This window comes from Antedon mediterranea, chromosome 1 (assembly GCF_964355755.1).
Source record: "Antedon mediterranea chromosome 1, ecAntMedi1.1, whole genome shotgun sequence".
NCBI lineage: Eukaryota > Metazoa > Echinodermata > Crinoidea > Comatulida > Antedonidae > Antedon > Antedon mediterranea.
This window is the reverse complement of record NC_092670.1, coordinates 22,885,873-22,907,407: the sequence shown is the minus strand read 5'-3', so window position 1 is coordinate 22,907,407 and position 21,535 is coordinate 22,885,873. Positions and strand designations below refer to the sequence as shown.

The window sequence follows — 21,535 nt, the reverse complement described above, 5'->3', positions numbered from 1 at the left end:
TATTATTATTATTATTATTATTAATTTGCATATTGGTCTTTTTACTAGATTCCAATGAATGTTCAAGTTCTCCATGTCAAAATGGAGGTATTTGTAATAATCTGCAGAACCGGTATGATTGTCAATGTAACCCAGGTTACACTGGTATTAACTGTGAAGTGGGTAAGTCAAGTTATTGTAAATACAATTTAGCAACAACACAACGAAATTAAAATCCTGTTGGTGCAGTACCCATTGCTTACTTGAGCTAGAATCTAACCCCTAACCATCGGCGCAAGCTCAGTGGTTTAGAGGTAATAACAGCAGACTAGTGATCTGGAGGTCATGTGTTCGAGTCCCACCTGAGAATTACTTGCGAATTTATTCACAAGTATTCTCAATGTACATAGTATAAAGTAAAAATTACGTCAGAGTAGGGCAACCCCCTTACCAACATTAAAATTTGCCTATCATCAACTATAAATTTTGTTATATTAGAAACAAATATTCCTTCATTGTGGTTTGTATTGACAAACAGGAGTCACGATAACTAATCGTTCAATTTTTTTTATTCTTTTATTTCAGATATAAATGAATGTGCATCCCAACCTTGCTTGAATGGTGGAACATGTACTAATAACATCAACTTCTATACCTGTGCATGTCTACCAGGATGGGCTGGTGATACTTGTCAACTCCGTAAGTTAAACTTCTAAAGCTCTGTCTGCACTATCAAACTTTGTGACTATATATGAACATGATGATGCCGTATCACTACCATATTTAATCATATCACTACCATATTTGAGCATATCACTACCATATTTGGGCATATCACTACTGCTGAAGGTGCTATTAAAATAATAGTGGAGTGGTAGTTTCGTAATTTAAATGCTAGCCTACCATCCCCAGAGTCATGAGTTCAAATTCTGTCTGATATCAGGATGTTCAGTCCCCAAAGACTTGTTTAATTTCAAGACTTTGTTTGTGTAGAGCATCTTGTGTTTGTCCTGTAAAATTTTCCCCTCCTTGGTTACTCTTTCTTTTGACAATATTTGGCTGCATGTCTAAATAATGAGGGAAAAAATATTGATGGCACACCGAATGTTATATTCTCAACATTTTCATTATCTTTTGCAGAAATTAATGAATGTGGTAGTTCTCCATGTCAGAATGGTGGAGCCTGTACAGATCTGATCAATGAATTTGTTTGTTCCTGCGTATCTGGATGGCAAGGAGACATGTGTGATGAAGGTTGGTAATCATTATCACTGTTCATATTGAATCAACAATAGGTTTTGCAACCTTCTGAATATGATAACGAAAACAGATACGTCACACATTTGTGAAAATTTTGAGCTCATTCCCATTTCATATTCGAAAAGTGTATTCATGTTGACGAATATCACTAGTCATATTCGTAACGACAAAACGAGTATAGTTTTTTATCTATTTTGCTCATTTTGCATTGAATCAGGAATGATTCCTGATTGTAATATAATTATAGATTTATTGAAAGTAATTTACTAAAATGCCAATTTTTATAAATAGGCGTTTTTTGAGTCCTTACTCGCTTTAATGTTATGCTAGGCCTAGGCAGCCAAGCAACACGTACCTGCGCTTCATTCAAATTTACCGCAGTCATATTTTGGACGGTGCCCTCAATATTTCTTTGCTATGCGAATCCGATCTTCAATGGCTTATGAAAACATGTGCGTGACGTATCTGTTTCGTATTCGCAGCATTACGAAACCTCTCTATTATACTGTTCATAATCGTTATCAATGTCATAATCATCAGTGTCATTCCTAAATTCCTGATCAAAATGACTATCATCATAATAACAATCATAACTTATACAAAAATTGTATATTATAACCTATTTTAATTGCAGATATAAATGAGTGTTCAAGTAACCCATGCGTAAATGGTGCTACATGCAGCAACAACCAAAATAGCTACATCTGCACATGCTCATTGGGATTCACAGGACCAACGTGTAGCTTGGACATCAATGAGTGCACTAGCAACCCGTGCTTATATGGTGGCGTTTGCTCAAACGAAGTGAACCGATACACATGCTCATGTCCAGATGGCTACTCAGGCACAAACTGTCAACAAAGTATGTTGTTTTTGTTTGTTTTTTATCTACTTCAGTTGCTTCAGTAAAAGTATATTAATGTTAATTAATGAGATCCTAACTTTAGTGTTTAGTAACAAGTGTCTTGTTGGGAGTTCATCTGGACTGTTCCATTTTTCGTTTGAGTGTTTATTTTAGAAATAATGGTATATGTTAGTTTATTCAGGTAGATAATGCATTCATAGGATAACAAACAATGTCGGATTGTGTACTAATTCTGATAATGTATCAATATGTAATGTGTTGTATATTTATTGTTTATATTTGATTTTCAGATAACAATGAGTGTGCAAGTAACCCATGTTTGAATGGAGCAACCTGTATTGACCTAATCAACAGCTACATCTGTACATGTGCACAAGGATGGCAAGGAACACACTGTGAAATAAGTAAGAATAGATTAATAGATAGTATTTCACTTTTGGTTTGTGACAGCCTAGGATAAAATTAGCGATGACAAAATATGCATAGGTCAGTTTATCAGAAATTCCTATTCCCATATATGGACATAATGATGTCATATCACTACCATGTTTGGTATATCACTACCATATTTGGGCACATCACATAGATTGGTAGTGTAAACAGAGGTTTAGATAGTAAAACCACACAGTTTGGGCCAGCCTATTAGAATATAGATAGAATTAGAGAGGTTAGAAACGAGCCTAGGATGTTAAATCACATCATTTGATATTGCTTTTTGTTTGTTTCAGATATTAATGAATGTGACAGCTCTCCGTGTCAAAATGGAGGAACCTGTATTGATGGAAACAACATGTATAGTTGTACATGTTTACTAGGATTCTCAGGAATTAACTGCAATGATGGTATGTACCCTTTGTTTATAAAGATGCAGAAGAAGATAGGTATTAACCATATCACTTGGCCAGTGTGATTGTCAGGAATCATCTTTTGTACACTGTTTTCTTATTGAAGAAGTAATTCAAATTCTCATATCTGATTCTGTGGTCCCTGTTGAATCACCTTATTTTAGCTATGATTACTCTTTGATTTAAATCAACAAACCATGGGATGACATTGTCATATTAGGCTGATTACTCTCAGTATTTTTTTTAACATTCTCATAATCATATGTTTACTTCTAGTTTGTTTCTAATTTGTATATATTGTTTTCAGATGTGAATGAATGTTTGAGTAGCCCATGTTCCAGTTCAGCAACTTGCATTGATGGAATTAATGAATTTACTTGTGATTGTGCTCCTGGTTGGACTGGTTTTGACTGCAACACAAGTAAGTTGAAATATGTGTACATGAATGACCTGCTTTAAATATATAGAAACAAGTACACTAATTGCCACCATTTTGATACCTCATGTGTATGGATGCGTGCAATAGCAACAATTTTATAACAAACAAATATACATAGGCATGAGCCTAAAACTCTGTCTACACTATCAAACTAGTTTGACAAAAAAAAGTGACCAGTGAGTGAGTGACATCATCAACATCATCATGTCCATATATGTTGTTGTCACATAAAGTTTGATAGTGTAGACAGAGCTTTAATCATGAAAAGTTTGGATTTCAGACACCATTAATTATTATAATATGATATTTGTTTTCAGATATAAATGAATGTTCAAGCAACCCATGTTTAAATGGTGGTACTTGTTATGATGGTCAAAATCAATACACATGTTTTTGTGTACCTGGATGGGATGGCCAAAACTGTGAAACAGGTGAGTCCAGTAATAAACATGATTTAATTACCCCTATAATATAATAGGATAGCTTTGCCAGAATAGGTATAAGCTTTTTCTCATTTTCACAGATTTCCTCATCTTTATCACTTCAAATTAATTGATTGAATTTCAAGGTGGTTTAAAATGTATTCTGTACCTGTGATGTTTATCAAATAAAATAGTGAAATCTTCTGATTTTTATCATGTTTATAACATATTTAACAAGAAAATATTATATGTTAAATCTAGATGTGAATGAATGTGGTAGTGACCCATGTCAAAATGGCGCAACATGCATAGACGGACGACAAAAGTTCACATGCGTCTGTGAGTTGGGTTTTACAGGCGATTTCTGCGAAAGTGATATAGACGAGTGTCAAAGTGACCCCTGCCAAAATGGAGCAACCTGCTTCAATGAACTGAACCGTTTCACATGCAATTGCCAACCTGGTTGGGAAGGGTATAACTGTGAGCTGGACGTCAATGAGTGCAGTAGTAGTCCATGTAAAAATGGTGGTCAGTGTAATAATTTAGCCAGTCACTACACATGTGACTGTCCATCTGGATGGGAAGGCTACAACTGCGATGGAGGTATGTTGAAATAATGAGTGAATATTTATTACATTACAAAAATGATATTTTGAACACTGAAAATGTTTACCATGTTTATGTAGGATATATTTGTTACAAGTGTATATAACATTTAAGAATAATTAATAATAATGATAAAATAATGATGCTAAAAATTAATAATATCAAATTAAATATTTATTACTTTTTCAGATGTAAATGAATGTAATAGCCAACCATGTTTGAATGGAGGAGTTTGTAACGATGGACGCAACACGTTTGAATGTATTTGTCCATTAGGCTACACTGGCATCGTTTGCGGCCAAGGTAAATTTAGGCAATTATTTTAAATATCATAATTATGATAATAATAATACTGTAAAGGCATATCAATTTGATGTAATATAATAATAATACTGTAAAGGCATATCAATTTGATGTAATATAATAATAATACTGTAAAGGCATATCAATTTGATGTAATATAATAATAATACTGTAAAGGCATATCAATTTGATGTAATATAATAATAATACTGTAAAGGCATATCAATTTGATGTAATATAATAATAATACTGTAAAGGCATATCAATTTGATGTAATATAATAATAATACTGTAAAGGCATATCAATTTGATGTAATATAATAATAATACTGTAAAGGCATATCAATTTGATGTAATATAATAATAATACTGTAAAGGCATATCAATTTGATGTAATATAATAATAATACTGTAAAGGCATATCAATTTGATGTAATATAATAATAATACTGTAAAGGCATATCAATTTGATGTAATATAATAATAATACATCGTTCTTATATAGCGCTAATGCTCAAAGCCACTAAGTACTTCAAATTATTACCCCAGTCATATTTGGATCAAACACGTATGGAAGACATACTATAATGTCGCAGCTAGTAATCAGCACAGTTGTATTTTTGCGCCTCAACACCTGGGTGCAGACAGGGAAATATAAAGCTCTCTACACCATTAAATTTATGTACAAAAAAATGTGATGTACCCATATATGGACATGATCATATCACTACCATATTTGGGCACATCACACATTTTTTTGTCTAACTTGATAGTGTAGACAGAGCTATAGTGGACTCCAGTAATGTGATGAGCGTTGGAATAAAACTCCTTATCCTATAATCAGAAGTCTAGTGCTCAACTTATGCGCCCCTATATATTTTTTACCTTTTTGTTATATTGCTTACACACATAATTTAAAGTGATTTTTTTCAATTTCTAGATATAAATGAATGCTCAAGTTCACCATGTAGGAATGGAGGTGTTTGTGATGATCTTGTAAATCAGTATGTATGTACCTGTCCTCTGGCTTACACAGGCGTCAACTGTCAATTTGGTAGGAAAATCAAAATCAAAAAGTTTTTTCAATTAAACATACTCGTGTGAATGAAACTTAGTCTCAAATGTGGTATAATTATTCAACCGATAATAAACCCTAAACTTGACCAAAATCAGAAAAGCTTTTTTTTTTTTCCTATCTTTCAGTAATTATCCAAAAATATAATTGTGAATTTATTGCTCCTTAGCTTACTAGAAATGGAGAAATTTTGGGCCCTCTACTTGCCCAAGGCAAGCCAATGTACAGTGTTTTATATATTAAAAAAAAAAAAAATTAGTATGTGATATCCAATTTTTTTATTACTGATAATGTATAAGATTATTATTTTCTGCTATTTAAATGAATAAATAAATCTTTTTTCTCAGATGTGGATGAATGTGATAGCAATCCATGTTTAAATGGTGGAATATGCAATGACTTTGTTGGTTTTTATACATGTACTTGTCCTGATGGTTATGCAGGGATCAATTGTGAAATAGGTATGTTTTTCTTTCAGAAAGCAGAAAGTATATATTTGAGGTGGGTATGGGTGTTGGAAGTGATGGGGATAGTTGCAGGGAACTATCACTTTATTATATAAACGTAATGATTGAATAATTGAATGAATTAATTGAAAGAATTCAGCAAAATATTTTCTTCTGCACACTCCTGACCAATGACTGAATAGTACCAATGCATTCAAGACAAAACCTGCCTAAAGACACGTCATTAGTATATCTTAATGTTAGAATTTCTCTCAATTCTAACTGTGGCACTTATTTAAGATTCGTTATTGATTGCATTAGTTTAGCCTAATGTCAGACATTTTCTATAGAGATAAATATTCATGAATTTATATTCTTTTTTATAGAGCAAAGTCCATGCATGAATGGACCTGATTTGTGTAAAAATGGAGGAACATGCGTAAACAACGGCCCAGAATTCACTTGTACATGTACTGCAGGATGGGATGGCTTTACATGTGAAACAAACATTGACGAATGTCAAAGTTCACCTTGTATCAATGGAGGAATTTGTAATGATGGAATTGATAGTTACGCCTGTATCTGTCAACAGGGCTATACAGGAGTTAACTGCCAAATTGGTGAGTTCATTGAACTTGTATTGATAATAACATGAGGAGTCATTGACAAAACTTTAGAATAATTTGACAACATTGATATCATCATAATTATATTTTTATTTATAGATATTGATGAGTGCGCCAGCAATCCTTGCTTAAATGCAGGAGTCTGTTTCAATCGCTTTGATTCGCATGGTTATCGTTGCAACTGCCAGCCTGGCTGGGAAGGTGTTCATTGTGAAAGAGGTAATACATTTATTATTATCATATTTTTCTAATTAACCTTCTTATTATTCATATTTTTTTTTTAACTGCAAGAACACTTGAAATATATAAACCTTGATTATTATTCCAAGTGATGTAGTAGAGCACTAATTTTCCAATAATGCCCTTATTGAATATTAATTTGTAACTATGTGTCATTTAAAGAAATAAATGAATGTGAAAGCAATCCGTGTCTGAATGGAGGAATTTGCATCGATGCTGTAAACAGCTTTACTTGTATCTGCCCTCGAGGCTGGGGAGGTGACCTCTGTAACTTAGGTGAGTATTATTGTTGTACTTCTCTACCTCCATCTAACTATTCAGTCCTCAGCAGTTTGCTTAGTGCTGTTAAGCTCTGTCTACACTATCAAACTTTATGTAACAAAATACATGGACATGATGATGTCATATCACTACCATATTTAAGCATATCACTACCATATTTGGGCACATCACACTTAGTTTGATAGTGTAGACAGGATCTAGGTCGCTTTTGTTTTTCCTGACCTGTTTTTTGTTTTTGGTCAAATAAAAAAATTAAATTAAATTAAAAACCAAAAAATCCATGAATTGCAGATTGAATGTATTTCTCATGTCTCATATTATATCTAAGTTATGAAAGCATATGCATCTTAATGTATGGACATAGTAATGTATGTTTTGCTAAACAGAATATTGTATATTATTTTTTAGTGACTGGGTGCCGTTTAAATTTCACAATACCTGCAGAAGGAAAGATTGAAATCCACTCTCCGAATTATCCATCCAACTACAATAACGGAGCCAATTGTCGTTGGTTTATCAACGGTTTTCCTGGTCGGACAATAGAGGTTCAGTTTAAAGACTTCATCACAGAGAGTCGATACGACGTTCTTGAGATTGGCACCGGTACGAACGTTGATGACGTGGGTTCACTACAATTGTCTGCCAGCGGAGGAAGTATACCGGGGAACATGTTACTGTTGTCCAATCAAATATGGATGCGTTTTGTGACTGATGGTGAAAAAACGGAAAGAGGCTTTTCTCTTGAACTAAGGAATGAAGGCTACCAAGGTATACAAACTATTATATATTATTATGTAACTAACCGCTAAAACTTGTATGGTTTTATATAGTATATATCTGTAATGCCATTCATCCTCTAAAGAAATTATTAAAGAGATTATTTCATTATCAATGAGAGAGGTGCTGTATTGTATATTGTATTTATTTTATATTTTATTTAGAAGTGAATGCGTGCATGAGCAATCCATGCTGGAATGGAGGAACCTGTGTCAATCAAGGCTCTACAACTTATATTTGTGCATGTACTTCGCTATGGCAGGGGACCAACTGCCAAACGCCTACAGGTGAGATTTTTACAATGACCTTTGACCAGTGTGACCCTAAGTACCCATCAGACCAGCAACACATTACTAAATTGCAATCATTTTAACCACTACAGATGATAAAACATATTTGTTATTTGTTTACTAACTTTATTAACTTCCAATGAATTAATTTCACAGATGAGAATAAGTGTGCAAGCAATCCCTGTCAAAATGGAGCAGAGTGTTTAAACGTTGGTGGAGCATATCAGTGCAACTGTCTGGATGGATGGAGTGGAACAAATTGTGTAGAAGGTAAAACCAACTATATGGATGACATACACCTATTTAGAATTATATATACTTATCAGAACGTTTTCTTATTGTGATAGATAAAATGTTTATTAGCTTTGTTCTTCACAGAAGTTTTCTGACCTATAAATAAAACCCTTTTTTTTTTCAGATTTGGACGAGTGTTCGAGTAACCCGTGTGTGAATGGAGTTTGCAATAATTTATTCAATCACTATATGTGCATATGCAATGACAATTTCAGTGGAACTCGATGTGAAACAGGTATTTTTTATATATACTATATTTGTATTTGATTGATATTAAATAATAAAGAAATTGAAATGTATTCGTTTTTATACAGATTAAAGATATTTATAAGTATGCTATTTAAAAAAGTGATTAAGGAAAACAGTACACAACCAGAAAAGGAAGAGAAAAAAAATCCTGGTATCGAGTGGGGTCACATAATTGATTTATTCATTTAGCATACATTCAACAATACATTTAAAGTACATAACAAAGAAAAAATACAAACAATTGGAATATTAAAATTCAATAAAACCGAATGAATGGATGCAAGGGAAATAAAATCGACAAGTCAATTTATTTCCAATGGGGTCCATTGCAACAGAAATCAGAGCTTCATTTGCACAAGGTGTAACTACATGTGACTACATTTGTAGATCTGATTTTTGCATTATTTATGTTTTAGGTCCAGAAGAAGAGAGTTGCATACTGAACCAATGTCAGAATAGAGGAACATGTACATATTACTTGGACGATTACTTCTGTGATTGTCCTTCCGGTTACACTGGTGAATACTGTGAAGTTGGTAGGTTAAAATCTGTTCCTGGAATTTGTTTTAAGTTTCAATATTAACCACCATTTAAGCTGTTTTTTAGTCTCATTCCAAAATTGTTTATATCTCTACCAAGCTACCTTCTTTGTTTTCCACTTTTATCCAGACTCCACCCTGGCTCCCTTTGTTATATTTCTTTTATTCCTGTCCACCCAGGCAGCACTTGCCAGCTTTATACTATGACGTTATCCAAATTCCTTCACTTGCACTGATGAAGGGCTAGTGTTGCCCGAAAGCTCTGCTAACTTTTCTGGCTGTTTACTTTATCGTTTTGATTTAGCTTTTCGCTTTTTATTTTTGTATCTCCATTGAGATCCAGCCACTGATACCCACAGCATTGACAGTTTTTTCAGTAATTTGCCTTTGGATTTAAATATATATAAATATATATAAACCCAAAGTTAAAATTCCGGAAAAACGTATATTGGTAACAGTAGTCTTTTTTTATGTTAGTCCAAATGTCGGGATGTTGATGTTGGTCTCAAGTATTATACATGAAGTGCCAAAATATTTATCTTTTTGCTAATATTGATACTAGACTAAACAGTGGCTTGATTTCATTTACAAATTTAATACACTATGATTTGGAATCCAGAAAAATATTTTATCATCATCTTTTTGTTCCACAGCTGATGTGTGCATATCTGAACCTTGTAAAAATAATGGCAATTGTGTAAGCAATGGTGATGTATTCACGTGTGACTGTCCTGATACACATATTGGTTTATACTGTGAAGTAATTGGTAAGTAATAACATAATAATTGTATCTCTCCTGCTTTTCAAAATCTTGCCCAATGGTAGAATAATTTAATTGAGCAATACACCTTTAACATGATGGCTGACATAATACTCTGAATTTACGCTACATGCATTTTATTCTTGCTTTTTTTTAGTATCAACATCATGTACAGATGACCCTTGTCAGAACGAAGCTGAATGTACGTTGGACACTAATGGATACAACTGTGCGTGTCCTGTTGGGTATGAAGGCATCTTCTGTGAAACTAATATCAATGATTGCCTAAACGATACATGCTCGGTTCACGGCATCTGCGTAGATTTGGTTAATGGTGCCGTATGCGAGTGTGAAAGTGGCTGGAGTGGACCGAAATGCTCTGTTGGTGAGTAGTTTTGTTTTCTCTTACATTGGTTGATAATCGTTAATATCGATCGATTACACTCTTTTGGGCAAGAAAGGTCCCAATCTGTTGAATAGAAATATATTGAGTGGCAGCTGTAATCAAACATAAAGTAATTATCCTATTATTTTCATATGTAGATATTAATGAATGCGAGGGCAACCCTTGTCAAAATGGAGGAACATGCACAAATGGACCAAATGCTTATACATGTAAATGCTTTGATAACTACTATGGAGTCAACTGCCAAATGAGTAAGTATTCAAAATGATGGTGCTACACTACGTTCTACAGTGCTACACTACATCCTACAGTGCTACACTTCTACATACCACATACACTTCACACTACACTTCTACACTACACTTTAACATACTACACTGCACAATACCATGCTAAACTAGACACTACAGTGATACACTACACACTACAGTGCTACACTATATGCTACAGTGCTACACTATTTACTACAGTGCTACATTATATACTACAGTGCTACACTACACTCTACAGTGCTACACTACACTCTACAGTTCTACACTCTACAGTGCTACACTACACTCTACAGTTCTACACTACACTCTACAGTGCTACACTACACATTACAGTGCTACACTACACATTACAGTGCTACACTACACACTACAGTGCTACACTACACACTACAGTGCTACACTACACACTACAGTGCTACACTGTATAATATAGTGATACACTACAGTGGTAGACTACACACTACAGTGCTATACTATATGCTCTAGTGCTACACTATATATTACAGTGCTACACTATATACTACAGTGCTACACTACACACTACAGTGCTACACAATGTACTACAGTGCTACACTATATACTACATTGCTACACGACATGCTACTTTGCACCAGCATTGACTTAATTATACATTATCTTTGTCATTTCAGTTGTTCAAGATCAGAATAATGCAGCTGAGGTTCATACTTTTATGGGTTCTGAGATTGGATTAGATCCATGGTGGATAATGTGCATTTCTATCCTAGGCGTTTTCATTCTATTCCTCGTATTGGTGGTATTTTGCAAAAACAGACCTCAACAGTAAGTAGTTAGATTTATACAAATTTAACAGGGAGCTCATAGGTATATAATTACACTACATGCTACAGTGCTACACTACACAGTACAGTGCTACACTATGCAATACAGTGCTACACTATGCAATACAGTGCTACAATACAGTGCTACACAAACACTCCAGTGCTACACTACACAGTACAGTGCTACACTATACACTACAGTGTTACACTACACACTACAGTGCTACACTACAGTGTTACACTACACATTACAGTGCTACACTATGCAATACAGTGCTACACTACACAATACAATACAGTGCTACACAGTACAGTGCTACACTACCAAATACAGTGCTACACTATGCAATACAGTGCTACACTATGCAATACAGTGCTACACTACACAATACAGTGCTACACTACACAATACAGTGCTACACTACACAATACAGTGCTACACTACACAATACAGTGCTACACTACACAATACAATGCTACACTACACAATACAGTGCTATACTACAGTGTTACACTATGCAATACAGTGCTACACTACACAATACAGTGCTACACTACACAATACAGTACTACGCTATAATAGTGGTGATGAGGTAGTAGTAGAGGCTTGGTTATTTGAAAAATAGTTCTTTTTTATGCATTGGAAATGTCATTATCTTCATATTTTACTAATTACTATGATTCCTTTTCTTTAGTGCAAAGTATGATGCAGAGCTGGCCAAATCAGAGCGTAACCATGGGTTACCGAATAGTCAGTTAGATGATCAAATTCCTGTGATGGATGAATCAGGTGCAGCCAATGAGAATGCTTATGGCTTTGTTCCAGCAGGAGGAAGCAGGTAAGAAAATATTATTCTCAGGTGGGGCTTTAGCCCGTTACTGGGCCATCATCTGCCACAGCGGTTTCTTTCAGTTAATGCCACTGAACATGCATGAGAATAATGACTTTAGATTTATTTTTGTTTAAGATAGTTTTACTTTGCAATGTTTTTGTTTGTTTTATTTGTGCCTCTGAGAATGATTTCTATGTATATTTTATGATATAATACAAATGATGTTAATAAATTAAACTATATCCACTGATATGATCTTGATATAATAAATATGCTGTATGAATCTGATATATAATAATGTAATATACAGTGATCACTGATACAATCTCGATCCATGAATCATACCACTATTCCATCATGCTTTCACATTATGTAATTTGTTTAATAAAGTCTTTTAAGTATTATATATCATTATATTCGTTGTTTTTATTTATTTAAAGGGCTGCTGTAGCAGAGATTAATAGTTACGAGAACCCATGGCCGCAGAGCACAGAAGATTTCACCTTACAGAAGACGCATTTGTGAGCGACATGAAATAACTTTAAATTAGGATGCTATTTTCATATGTAGATTTTAATATATGCTGTATATTGTTTATACGTTGTGGGTGAGATATTTTTAGATTATTATTTTTTATGTAAGATAAGGTTGTAAGTTTTAAATGTTCAATGCAGTATTTCTCATTAGGGGGATTGATATGATAATATGAGGCTATGTAAATTATTTAACCTTTTGCAATGTAGGTAAGGTCAATTTTATTTGCGATGTTAATCTCACTTAAGATTGGTTGTCTGCCAACTACTTAAATTACCAAAGCGTGACTTAGTATGTACTTATGATTTAGTTGTCTTAAACTCTTTATCACCTTGAGAGGGCTATTCCTCATTTTGTACATTAATATAGTAATATAATATTCAGAAATAATTGACGTCTTTCTCACTTTTTCATTTTTTATGCATGTTTGTTGCATAGAATATGATAATGGTAAAAGTAAAACAGTTTTATTTGTTTTTATTTATTTCATATACGTTACCTCCTAAAAGAAAACCAAAATGTACAATAGTTATCATAATCATAATTGAGACAAGATAGTAATACTCTTTAAATAAATACAGTACTGTCTAAATTGTCAAGAATGATCAATGATCTAAACTATCTTTTTTTCTTCTAAACCTATATTTTTTCTTAAAATATGATTGAACACACATACAATACATTACATCAAAAACATTTAAATTTACAGATTGAACCAACCAATCATAATGCTTGTTTGTTTAATTTTCAAATGGAATAAACCAATTATAATGCTTGTTAGTTTACATTTAAATTTACAAATGTGTACAAATGGAATAAACCAATCATAATGCTCGTTTGTTTAAATTAAAATTTACAAATGAATAAACCAATTATAATGCTTGTTAGTTTACATTTAAATTTACAAATGTGTACAAATGGAATAAACCAATCATAATGCTCGTTTGTTTAAATTAAAATTTACAAATGATAAACCAATTATAATGATTGTTAGTTTACATTTAAATTTACAAATGTGTACAAATGGAATAAGCCAATCATAATGCTCGTTTGTTTAAATAAAATTTTTCAAATGGAATAAACCAATTATAATGCTTTTTAGTTTACATTTAAATTTACAAATGTGTACAAATGGAATAAACCAATCATAATGCTCGTTTGTTTAAATTAAAATGTTCAAATGGAATAAACCAATTATAATGCTTGTTAGTTTACATTTAAATTTACAAATGTGTACAAATGGAATAAACCAATCATAATGCTCGTTTGTTTAAATTAAAATTTACAAATGAATAAACCAATTATAATGCTTGTTAGTTTACATTTAAATTTACAAATGTGTACAAATGGAATAAACCAATCATAATGCTCGTTTGTTTAAATTAAAATTTACAAATGATAAACCAATTATAATGATTGTTAGTTTACATTTAAATTTACAAATGTGTACAAATGGAATAAACCAATCATAATGCTCGTTTGTTTAAATTAAAATTTACAAATGATAAACCAATTATAATGATTGTTAGTTTACATTTAAATTTACAAATGTGTACAAATGGAATAAGCCAATCATAATGCTCGTTTGTTTAAATTAAAATTTACAAATGGAATAAACCAATTATAATGCTTGTTAGTTTACATTTAAATTTACAAATGTGTACAAATGGAATAAGCCAATCATAATGCTCGTTTTTTTAAATTAAAATTTACAAATGGAATAAACCAATTATAATGCTTGTTAGTTTACATTTAAATTTACAAATGTGTACAAATGGAATAAACCAATCATAATGCTCGTTTGTTTAAATTAAAATTTTCAAATGGAATAAACCAATTATAATGCTTGTTAGTTTACATTTAAATTTACAAATGTGTACAAATGGAATAACCCAATCATAATGCTCGTTTTTTTAAATTAAAATTTACAAATGAATAAACCAATTATAATGATTGTTAGTTTACATTTAAATTTACAAATGTGTACAAATGGAATAAACCAATCATAATGCTCGTTTGTGTAAATTAAAATTTACAAATGGAATAAACCAATTATAATGATTGTTAGTTTACATTTAAATTTACAAATGTGTACAAATGGAATAAACCAATCATAATGCTCGTTTGTGTAAATTAAAATTTACAAATGGAATAAACCAATTATAATGCTTGTTAGTTTACATTTAAATTTACATATGCGTACACATGGAATAAACCAATCATAATGCTCGTTTGTTTAAATTAAAATTTACAAATGGAATAAACCAATTATAATGCTTGTTAGTTTACATTTAAATTTAGATATGCGTACACATGGAATAAACCAATCATAATGCTCGTTTATTTAATTCCTTCACGGTTCTTTCATTAGATTCATGTTTAGCTTGCAATCATTTAATAGTTTCTTATACATGACTATATTTAAATATTTTTGTAATTCGTTTGTTTTACTTACTACAAAATAGATTTAAAAAAAATTATTTTATTAACTTATTTATGCGATGTAAATTGAAAGTATAAAAACTGTGTCAAATATCATTATTACTTGTAGCACACAAAAACCTGATAAGGTTTATATCAAACTTGAGTCACGGTTATACTCTATAGTTTTAGTTTATTTTCACATGAGTGTCCCACATGTTATGAACTATTTTAAAAAGTAATGTAAGTTACTTCATATGTAAATGTTTTATCATAATCAGTACTTAGAAGAATTATAACTGGTGAGATTTTTGCAATAAAAAAAGTTTTGGTAATAAAAAAAATGTATTTATTGTTTTTTGGTGTCAGAAACAAATAGTGTATAGCACTATTATACATTTTTTACCATAAATTAATAATAATTTTTATAAATGGTTTGTTTTGAATTTTTGACTAATTCAATTATGCTATAATATTGCTATATATGTACATATAGTATTGTGATATCGAAAACCGGCCAAATGTCGACTTATTAAAAGATTTTGAAGTAACAAGCTCAGAACACATTATGAGATTCTGCGCATGTAAATTATGATGTTACCAGTTATGTCAATAATTTAAAAGGTCAAAATTTGGCTAATTATGAAATTTCTCTGTACACAGATTTTTTTAGAAAAATTTTATTATAAAAAAATAAGGTCGATATTTGGCCATTTCTCGGAAAGAACACACTCATATTTGATTCTGCGCATGGCAATTATGATACAGTAACCAGTTATTTAAAAATATATAAGGGGCGAAATTTGATCATTTTTCGAGAATTTCCCTGTACAAGGATTTTTTCAAAAATGACCAAAATGTCTTTTTTCGAAAATTTCCAAAAAATAAAAAGGTCGAAATTTGGTCTTTCTTCGAAAAATTCCCTGTTCTATTTAGTACAGGGATTTTTTCAAAAATGGCCAAAATTTCGACCTTTTAAAATTCACTTATGCAATAATATAGCCATATATGCATATATATTGCATTATCAACATCTTATAGAGTCATAGTAACCAGTTATTTCAAAAAATAAAAAGGTCGAAATTTCGTCTTTTTTCGAAAATTTCAGGGATTTTTCCAAAAATGGCCAAAATGTTGACCTTTTAAAATTCACTTATTATGCAATAAGAAGTGAATTGCCATATATGCATATACCAGTTATTTGCAGTAACCATATACCAGTTATAGGCTATATATGCAGTAACAAGTTATTTCCAAAAAAATAAAAGAAATGGCCAAAATGTCGACCTTTTAAATATCACTTATATGCAATAATATTGCAATATATGCATATATATTGCATTATCAACATCTTATAGAGTCATACAATTGACATGCGCAGAACCCATTATTCGCCTCTGCGCATGCTTATTATACTATAGGAACTATTTATGTCAAAACTGGTTACCATAGCACAATTGACATGCGCAGAACCCAGGGATTTTTTCCAAAAAATGGCTAATTTTCGACCTTTTTATTTTTCGATAAAACTGGTTACTATAGCACAATTGACATGCGCAGAACCCATCATTCGCCCCTGAGCATGTTTATTATGCAATAGTAACCATTTATGTCAAAAGTGGTTACTATAGCACAATTCCCCTCTACGCATGTTTATTATACTATAGTAACCATTTATGTCAAAACTAGTTAACATAGCACAATTGACATGCGCAGAACCCATTATTCGACTCTGCGCATGTTTTTTATGCTATAGTAACCATTTATGTAAAAAAATAAAAGGGTCGAAAATCGGCCATTTTTCGAAATTTTCCTTGTACTATAGTACAGGGATTTTTTCAAAATAATGGCTAATTTTCGACTTTTTTATTTTTAGATTAAACTGGTTACTATAGCACAATTGACATGCGCAGAACCCATCATTCGTATCTGCGCATGTTTATTATGCAATAGTAACAATTTATGTCAAAACTGGTTAACATAGCACAATTGACATGCGCAGAACCCATTATTCGTCTCTGCGCATGTTTATTATGCTATAGTAACCATTTATGTCAAAAAATAAAAGGGTCGAAAATCGGCCATTTTTCGCAAATTTCCTTGTACTATAGTACAGGGATTTTTTCCAAAAAATGGCTAATTTTCGACCTTTTTATTTTTCGATAAAACTGGTTACTATAGCACAATTGACATGCGCAGAACCCATCATTCGCCCCTGCGCATGTTTATTATGCAATAGTAACCATTTATGTCAAAAGTGGTTACTATAGCACAATTCCCCTCTACGCATGTTTATTATACTATAGTAACCATTTATGTCAAAACTAGTTAACATAGCACAATTGACATGCGCAGAACCCATTATTCGACTCTGCGCATGTTTTTTATGCTATAGTAACCATTTATGTCAAAAAATAAAAGGGTCGAAAATCGGCCATTTTTCGAAAATTTCCTTGTACTATAGTACAGGGATTTTTTCCAAAAAATGGAAAATTTTCGACCTTTTTATTTTTCGATAAAACTGGTTACTATAGCACAATTGACATGCGCAGAACCCATTATTCGTATCTGCGCATGTTTATTATGCAATAGTAACAATTTATGTCAAAACTGCTTAACATAGCACAATTGACATGCGCAGAACCCATTATTCGTATCTGCGCATGTTTATTATGCAATAGTAACAATTTATGTCAAAACTGGTTAACATAGCACAATTGACATGCGCAGAACCCATTATTCGTCTTTGCGCATGTTTTTTTATGCTATAGTAACCATTTAGGTCAAAAAATAAAAGGGTCGAAAATCGGCCATTTTTCGAAAATTTCCTTGTACTATAGTACAGGAATTTTTTCCAAAAAATGGCAAATTTTCGACCTCTTTATTTTTCGATAAAACTGGTTACTATAGCACAATTGGCATGCGCAGAACCAATTATTCGCCTCTGCGCATGTTTATTATGCAATAGTAACCATTTATGTCAAAACTGGTTACTATAGCACAATTAACATGCGCAGAACCCATTATTCCCCTCTGTGCATGTTTTTTATGCTATAGTAACCATTTATGTCAAGAAATAAAAGGGTCGAAAATCGGCCATTTTTCGAAAATTCCCTGTACTATAGTACAGGGATTTTTTCAAAAAAATGGCTAATTTTCGACTTTTTTATTTTTAGATCAAACTGGTTACTATAGCACAATTGACATGCGCAGAACCAACCCATTATTCGTATCTGCGCATGTTTATTATGCAATAGTAACAATTTATGTCAAAACTGCTTAACATAGCACAATTGACATGCGCAGAACCCATTATTCGTATCTGCGCATGTTTATTATGCAATAGTAACAATTTATGTCAAAACTGGTTAACATAGCACAATTGACATGCGCAGAACCCATTATTCGTCTTTGCGCATGTTTTTTATGCTATAGTAACCATTTATGTCAAAAAATAAAAGGGTCGAAAATCGGCCATTTTTCGCAAATTTCCTTGTACTACAGTACAGGGATTTTTTTCCAAAAAATGGCAATTTTTCGACCTTTTTATTTTTCGACAAAACTGGTTACTATAGCACAATTGACATGCACAGAACAAATTATTCGCTTCTGCGCATGTTTATTATGCAATAGTTACCATTTATGTCAAAACTGGTTACTATAGCACAATTGACATGCGCAGAACCCATTATTCGCCTCTGAGCATGTTTTTTATGCTATAGTAACCATTTATGTCAAGAAATAAAAGGGTCGAAAATCGGCCATTTTTCGAAAATTCCCTGTACTATAGTACAGGGATTTTTTTTAAAAAATGGCTAATTTTCGACTTTTTTATTTTTAGATCAAACTGGTTACTATAGCACAATTGACATGCGCAGAACCCATTATTCGTATCTGCGCATGTTTATTATGCAATAGTAACAATTTATGTCAAAACTGCTTAACATAGCACAATCGACATGCGCAGAACCCATTATTCGTATCTGCGCATGTTTATTATGCAATAGTAACAATTTATGTCAAAACTGGTTAACATAGCACAATTGACATGCGCAGAACCCATTATTCGTCTTTGCGCATGTTGTTTATGCTATAGTAACCATTTATGTCAAAAAATAAAAGGGTCGAAAATCGGCCATTTTTCGCAAATTTCCTTGTACTACAATACAGGGATTTTTTTCCAAAAAATGGCAATTTTTCGACCTTTTTATTTTTCGACAAAACTGGTTACTATAGCACAATTGACATGCGCAGAACAAATTATTCGCTTCTGCGCATGTTTATTATGCAATAGTTATCATTTATGTCAAAACTGGTTACTATAGCACAATTGACATGCGCAGAACCCATTATTCGCCTCTGAGCATGTTTATTATGCAATAGTAACCATTTATGTCAAAAAATAAAAGGGTCGAAAATCGGCCATTTTTCGCAAATTTTCTTGTACTATAGTACAGGGATTTTTTTTCCAAAAAAAGGCAAATTTTCGACCTTTTTATTTTTCGACAAAACTGGTTACTATAGCACAATTGACATGCGCAGAACCCATTATTCTCCTCTGCGCATGTTTATTATACTATAGTAACCATTTATGTCAAAACTACTTAACATAGCACAATTGACATGCGCAGAACCCATTATTCGACTCTGCGCATGTTTTTTTATGCTATAGTAACCATTTATGTAAAAAAATAAAAGGGTCCAAAATCGGCCATTTTTCAAAAATTTCCCTGTACTATATATAGTACAGGGATTTTTCACAAAATGGCAAATTTTCGATCTTTTATTTTTCGATAAAACTGGTTATTATAGCACAATTGATATGCGCAGAACCCATTATTCGCCTCTGAGCATGTTTATTATGCAATAGCAACCATTTATGTCAAAAAATAAAAGGGTCGAAAATCGGCCATTTTTCGCAAATTTCCTTGTACTATAATAGTACAGGGATTTTTTTCCAAAAAATGGCTAATTTTCGACTTTTTTATTTTTAGATAAAACTGGTTACTATAGTACAATTGACATGCGCAGAACCAATTATTCGTCTTTGCGCATGTTTTTTATGCAATAGTAACAATTTATGTCAACTGGTTAACATAGCACAATTGACATGCGCAGAAGCCATTATTCGTATCTGCGCATATTTATTATGCAATAGTAAAAATTTATGTCAAAACTGGTTAACATAGCACAATTGACATGCGCAGAACCCATTATTCGTCTCTGCGCATGTTTATTATGCTATAGTAACCATTTATGTAAAAAAATAAAAGGGTCCCAAATCGGCCATTTTTCAAAAATTTCCCTGTACTATATATAGTACAGGGATTTTTCAAAAAATGGCAAATTTTCGACCTTTTTATTTTTCGATAAAACTGGTTATTATAGCACAATTGACATGCGCAGAACCCATTATTCGCCTCTGAGCATGTTTATTATGCAATAGTAACCATTTATGTCAAAAAATAAAAGGGTCGAAAATCGGCCATTTTTCGCAAATTTCCTTGTACTATAGTACAGGGATTTTTTCCAAAAAATGGCAAATTTTCGACCTTTTTATTTTTCGATAAAACTGGTTATTATAGCACAATTGACATGCGCAGAACCCATTATTCGCCTCTGAGCATGTTTATTATGCAATAGTAACCATTTATGTCAAAAAATAAAAGGGTCGAAAATCGGTCATTTTTCGCAAATTTCCTTGTACTATAGTACAGGGATATTTTTTCCAAAAAATGGCAAATTTTCGACCTTTTTATTTTTCGATAAAACTGGTTACTATAGCACAATTGACATGCGCAGAACCCATTATTCGTATCTGCGCATTGTTTATTAAAAATGGCCAAAATATCGACTTTTATATATGCACATATATTGCATTATCAACATCTTATAGAGTCATAGTAACCAGTTAAGGGTCGAAATTTGGTCATTTAAAAAAAATTTCAAAAATAAAAATTGGTCATTTTCC

General features: G+C 32.2%; 1 protein-coding gene across 2 annotated transcripts in view; it reads left to right on the top strand.

Annotated features, from left to right (window-relative positions):
• Positions 1-15,400, top strand: part of LOC140063325 (uncharacterized) — a 50,724-nt gene extending 35,324 nt beyond the window's left edge. For both annotated transcript variants that reach the window (XM_072109819.1, XM_072109818.1), the window contains exons 31-56: positions 49-162; positions 565-678; positions 1,120-1,233; positions 1,874-2,101; positions 2,395-2,508; positions 2,833-2,946; positions 3,257-3,370; positions 3,706-3,819; positions 4,072-4,413; positions 4,606-4,719; positions 5,660-5,773; positions 6,142-6,255; positions 6,627-6,860; positions 6,966-7,085; positions 7,269-7,382; positions 7,797-8,156; positions 8,330-8,452; positions 8,612-8,725; positions 8,874-8,984; positions 9,415-9,534; positions 10,191-10,304; positions 10,456-10,683; positions 10,842-10,955; positions 11,627-11,777; positions 12,472-12,615; positions 13,050-15,400. In XM_072109819.1, coding sequence (XP_071965920.1) covers positions 49-162; positions 565-678; positions 1,120-1,233; positions 1,874-2,101; positions 2,395-2,508; positions 2,833-2,946; positions 3,257-3,370; positions 3,706-3,819; positions 4,072-4,413; positions 4,606-4,719; positions 5,660-5,773; positions 6,142-6,255; positions 6,627-6,860; positions 6,966-7,085; positions 7,269-7,382; positions 7,797-8,156; positions 8,330-8,452; positions 8,612-8,725; positions 8,874-8,984; positions 9,415-9,534; positions 10,191-10,304; positions 10,456-10,683; positions 10,842-10,955; positions 11,627-11,777; positions 12,472-12,615; positions 13,050-13,134 — 3,842 coding nt within the window. In that variant the 3' untranslated portion in view covers positions 13,135-15,400. The remainder of the gene's footprint in view (positions 1-48; positions 163-564; positions 679-1,119; positions 1,234-1,873; positions 2,102-2,394; positions 2,509-2,832; positions 2,947-3,256; positions 3,371-3,705; positions 3,820-4,071; positions 4,414-4,605; positions 4,720-5,659; positions 5,774-6,141; positions 6,256-6,626; positions 6,861-6,965; positions 7,086-7,268; positions 7,383-7,796; positions 8,157-8,329; positions 8,453-8,611; positions 8,726-8,873; positions 8,985-9,414; positions 9,535-10,190; positions 10,305-10,455; positions 10,684-10,841; positions 10,956-11,626; positions 11,778-12,471; positions 12,616-13,049) is intronic.
• The last annotated feature ends 6,135 nt before the right edge of the window (positions 15,401-21,535 follow it).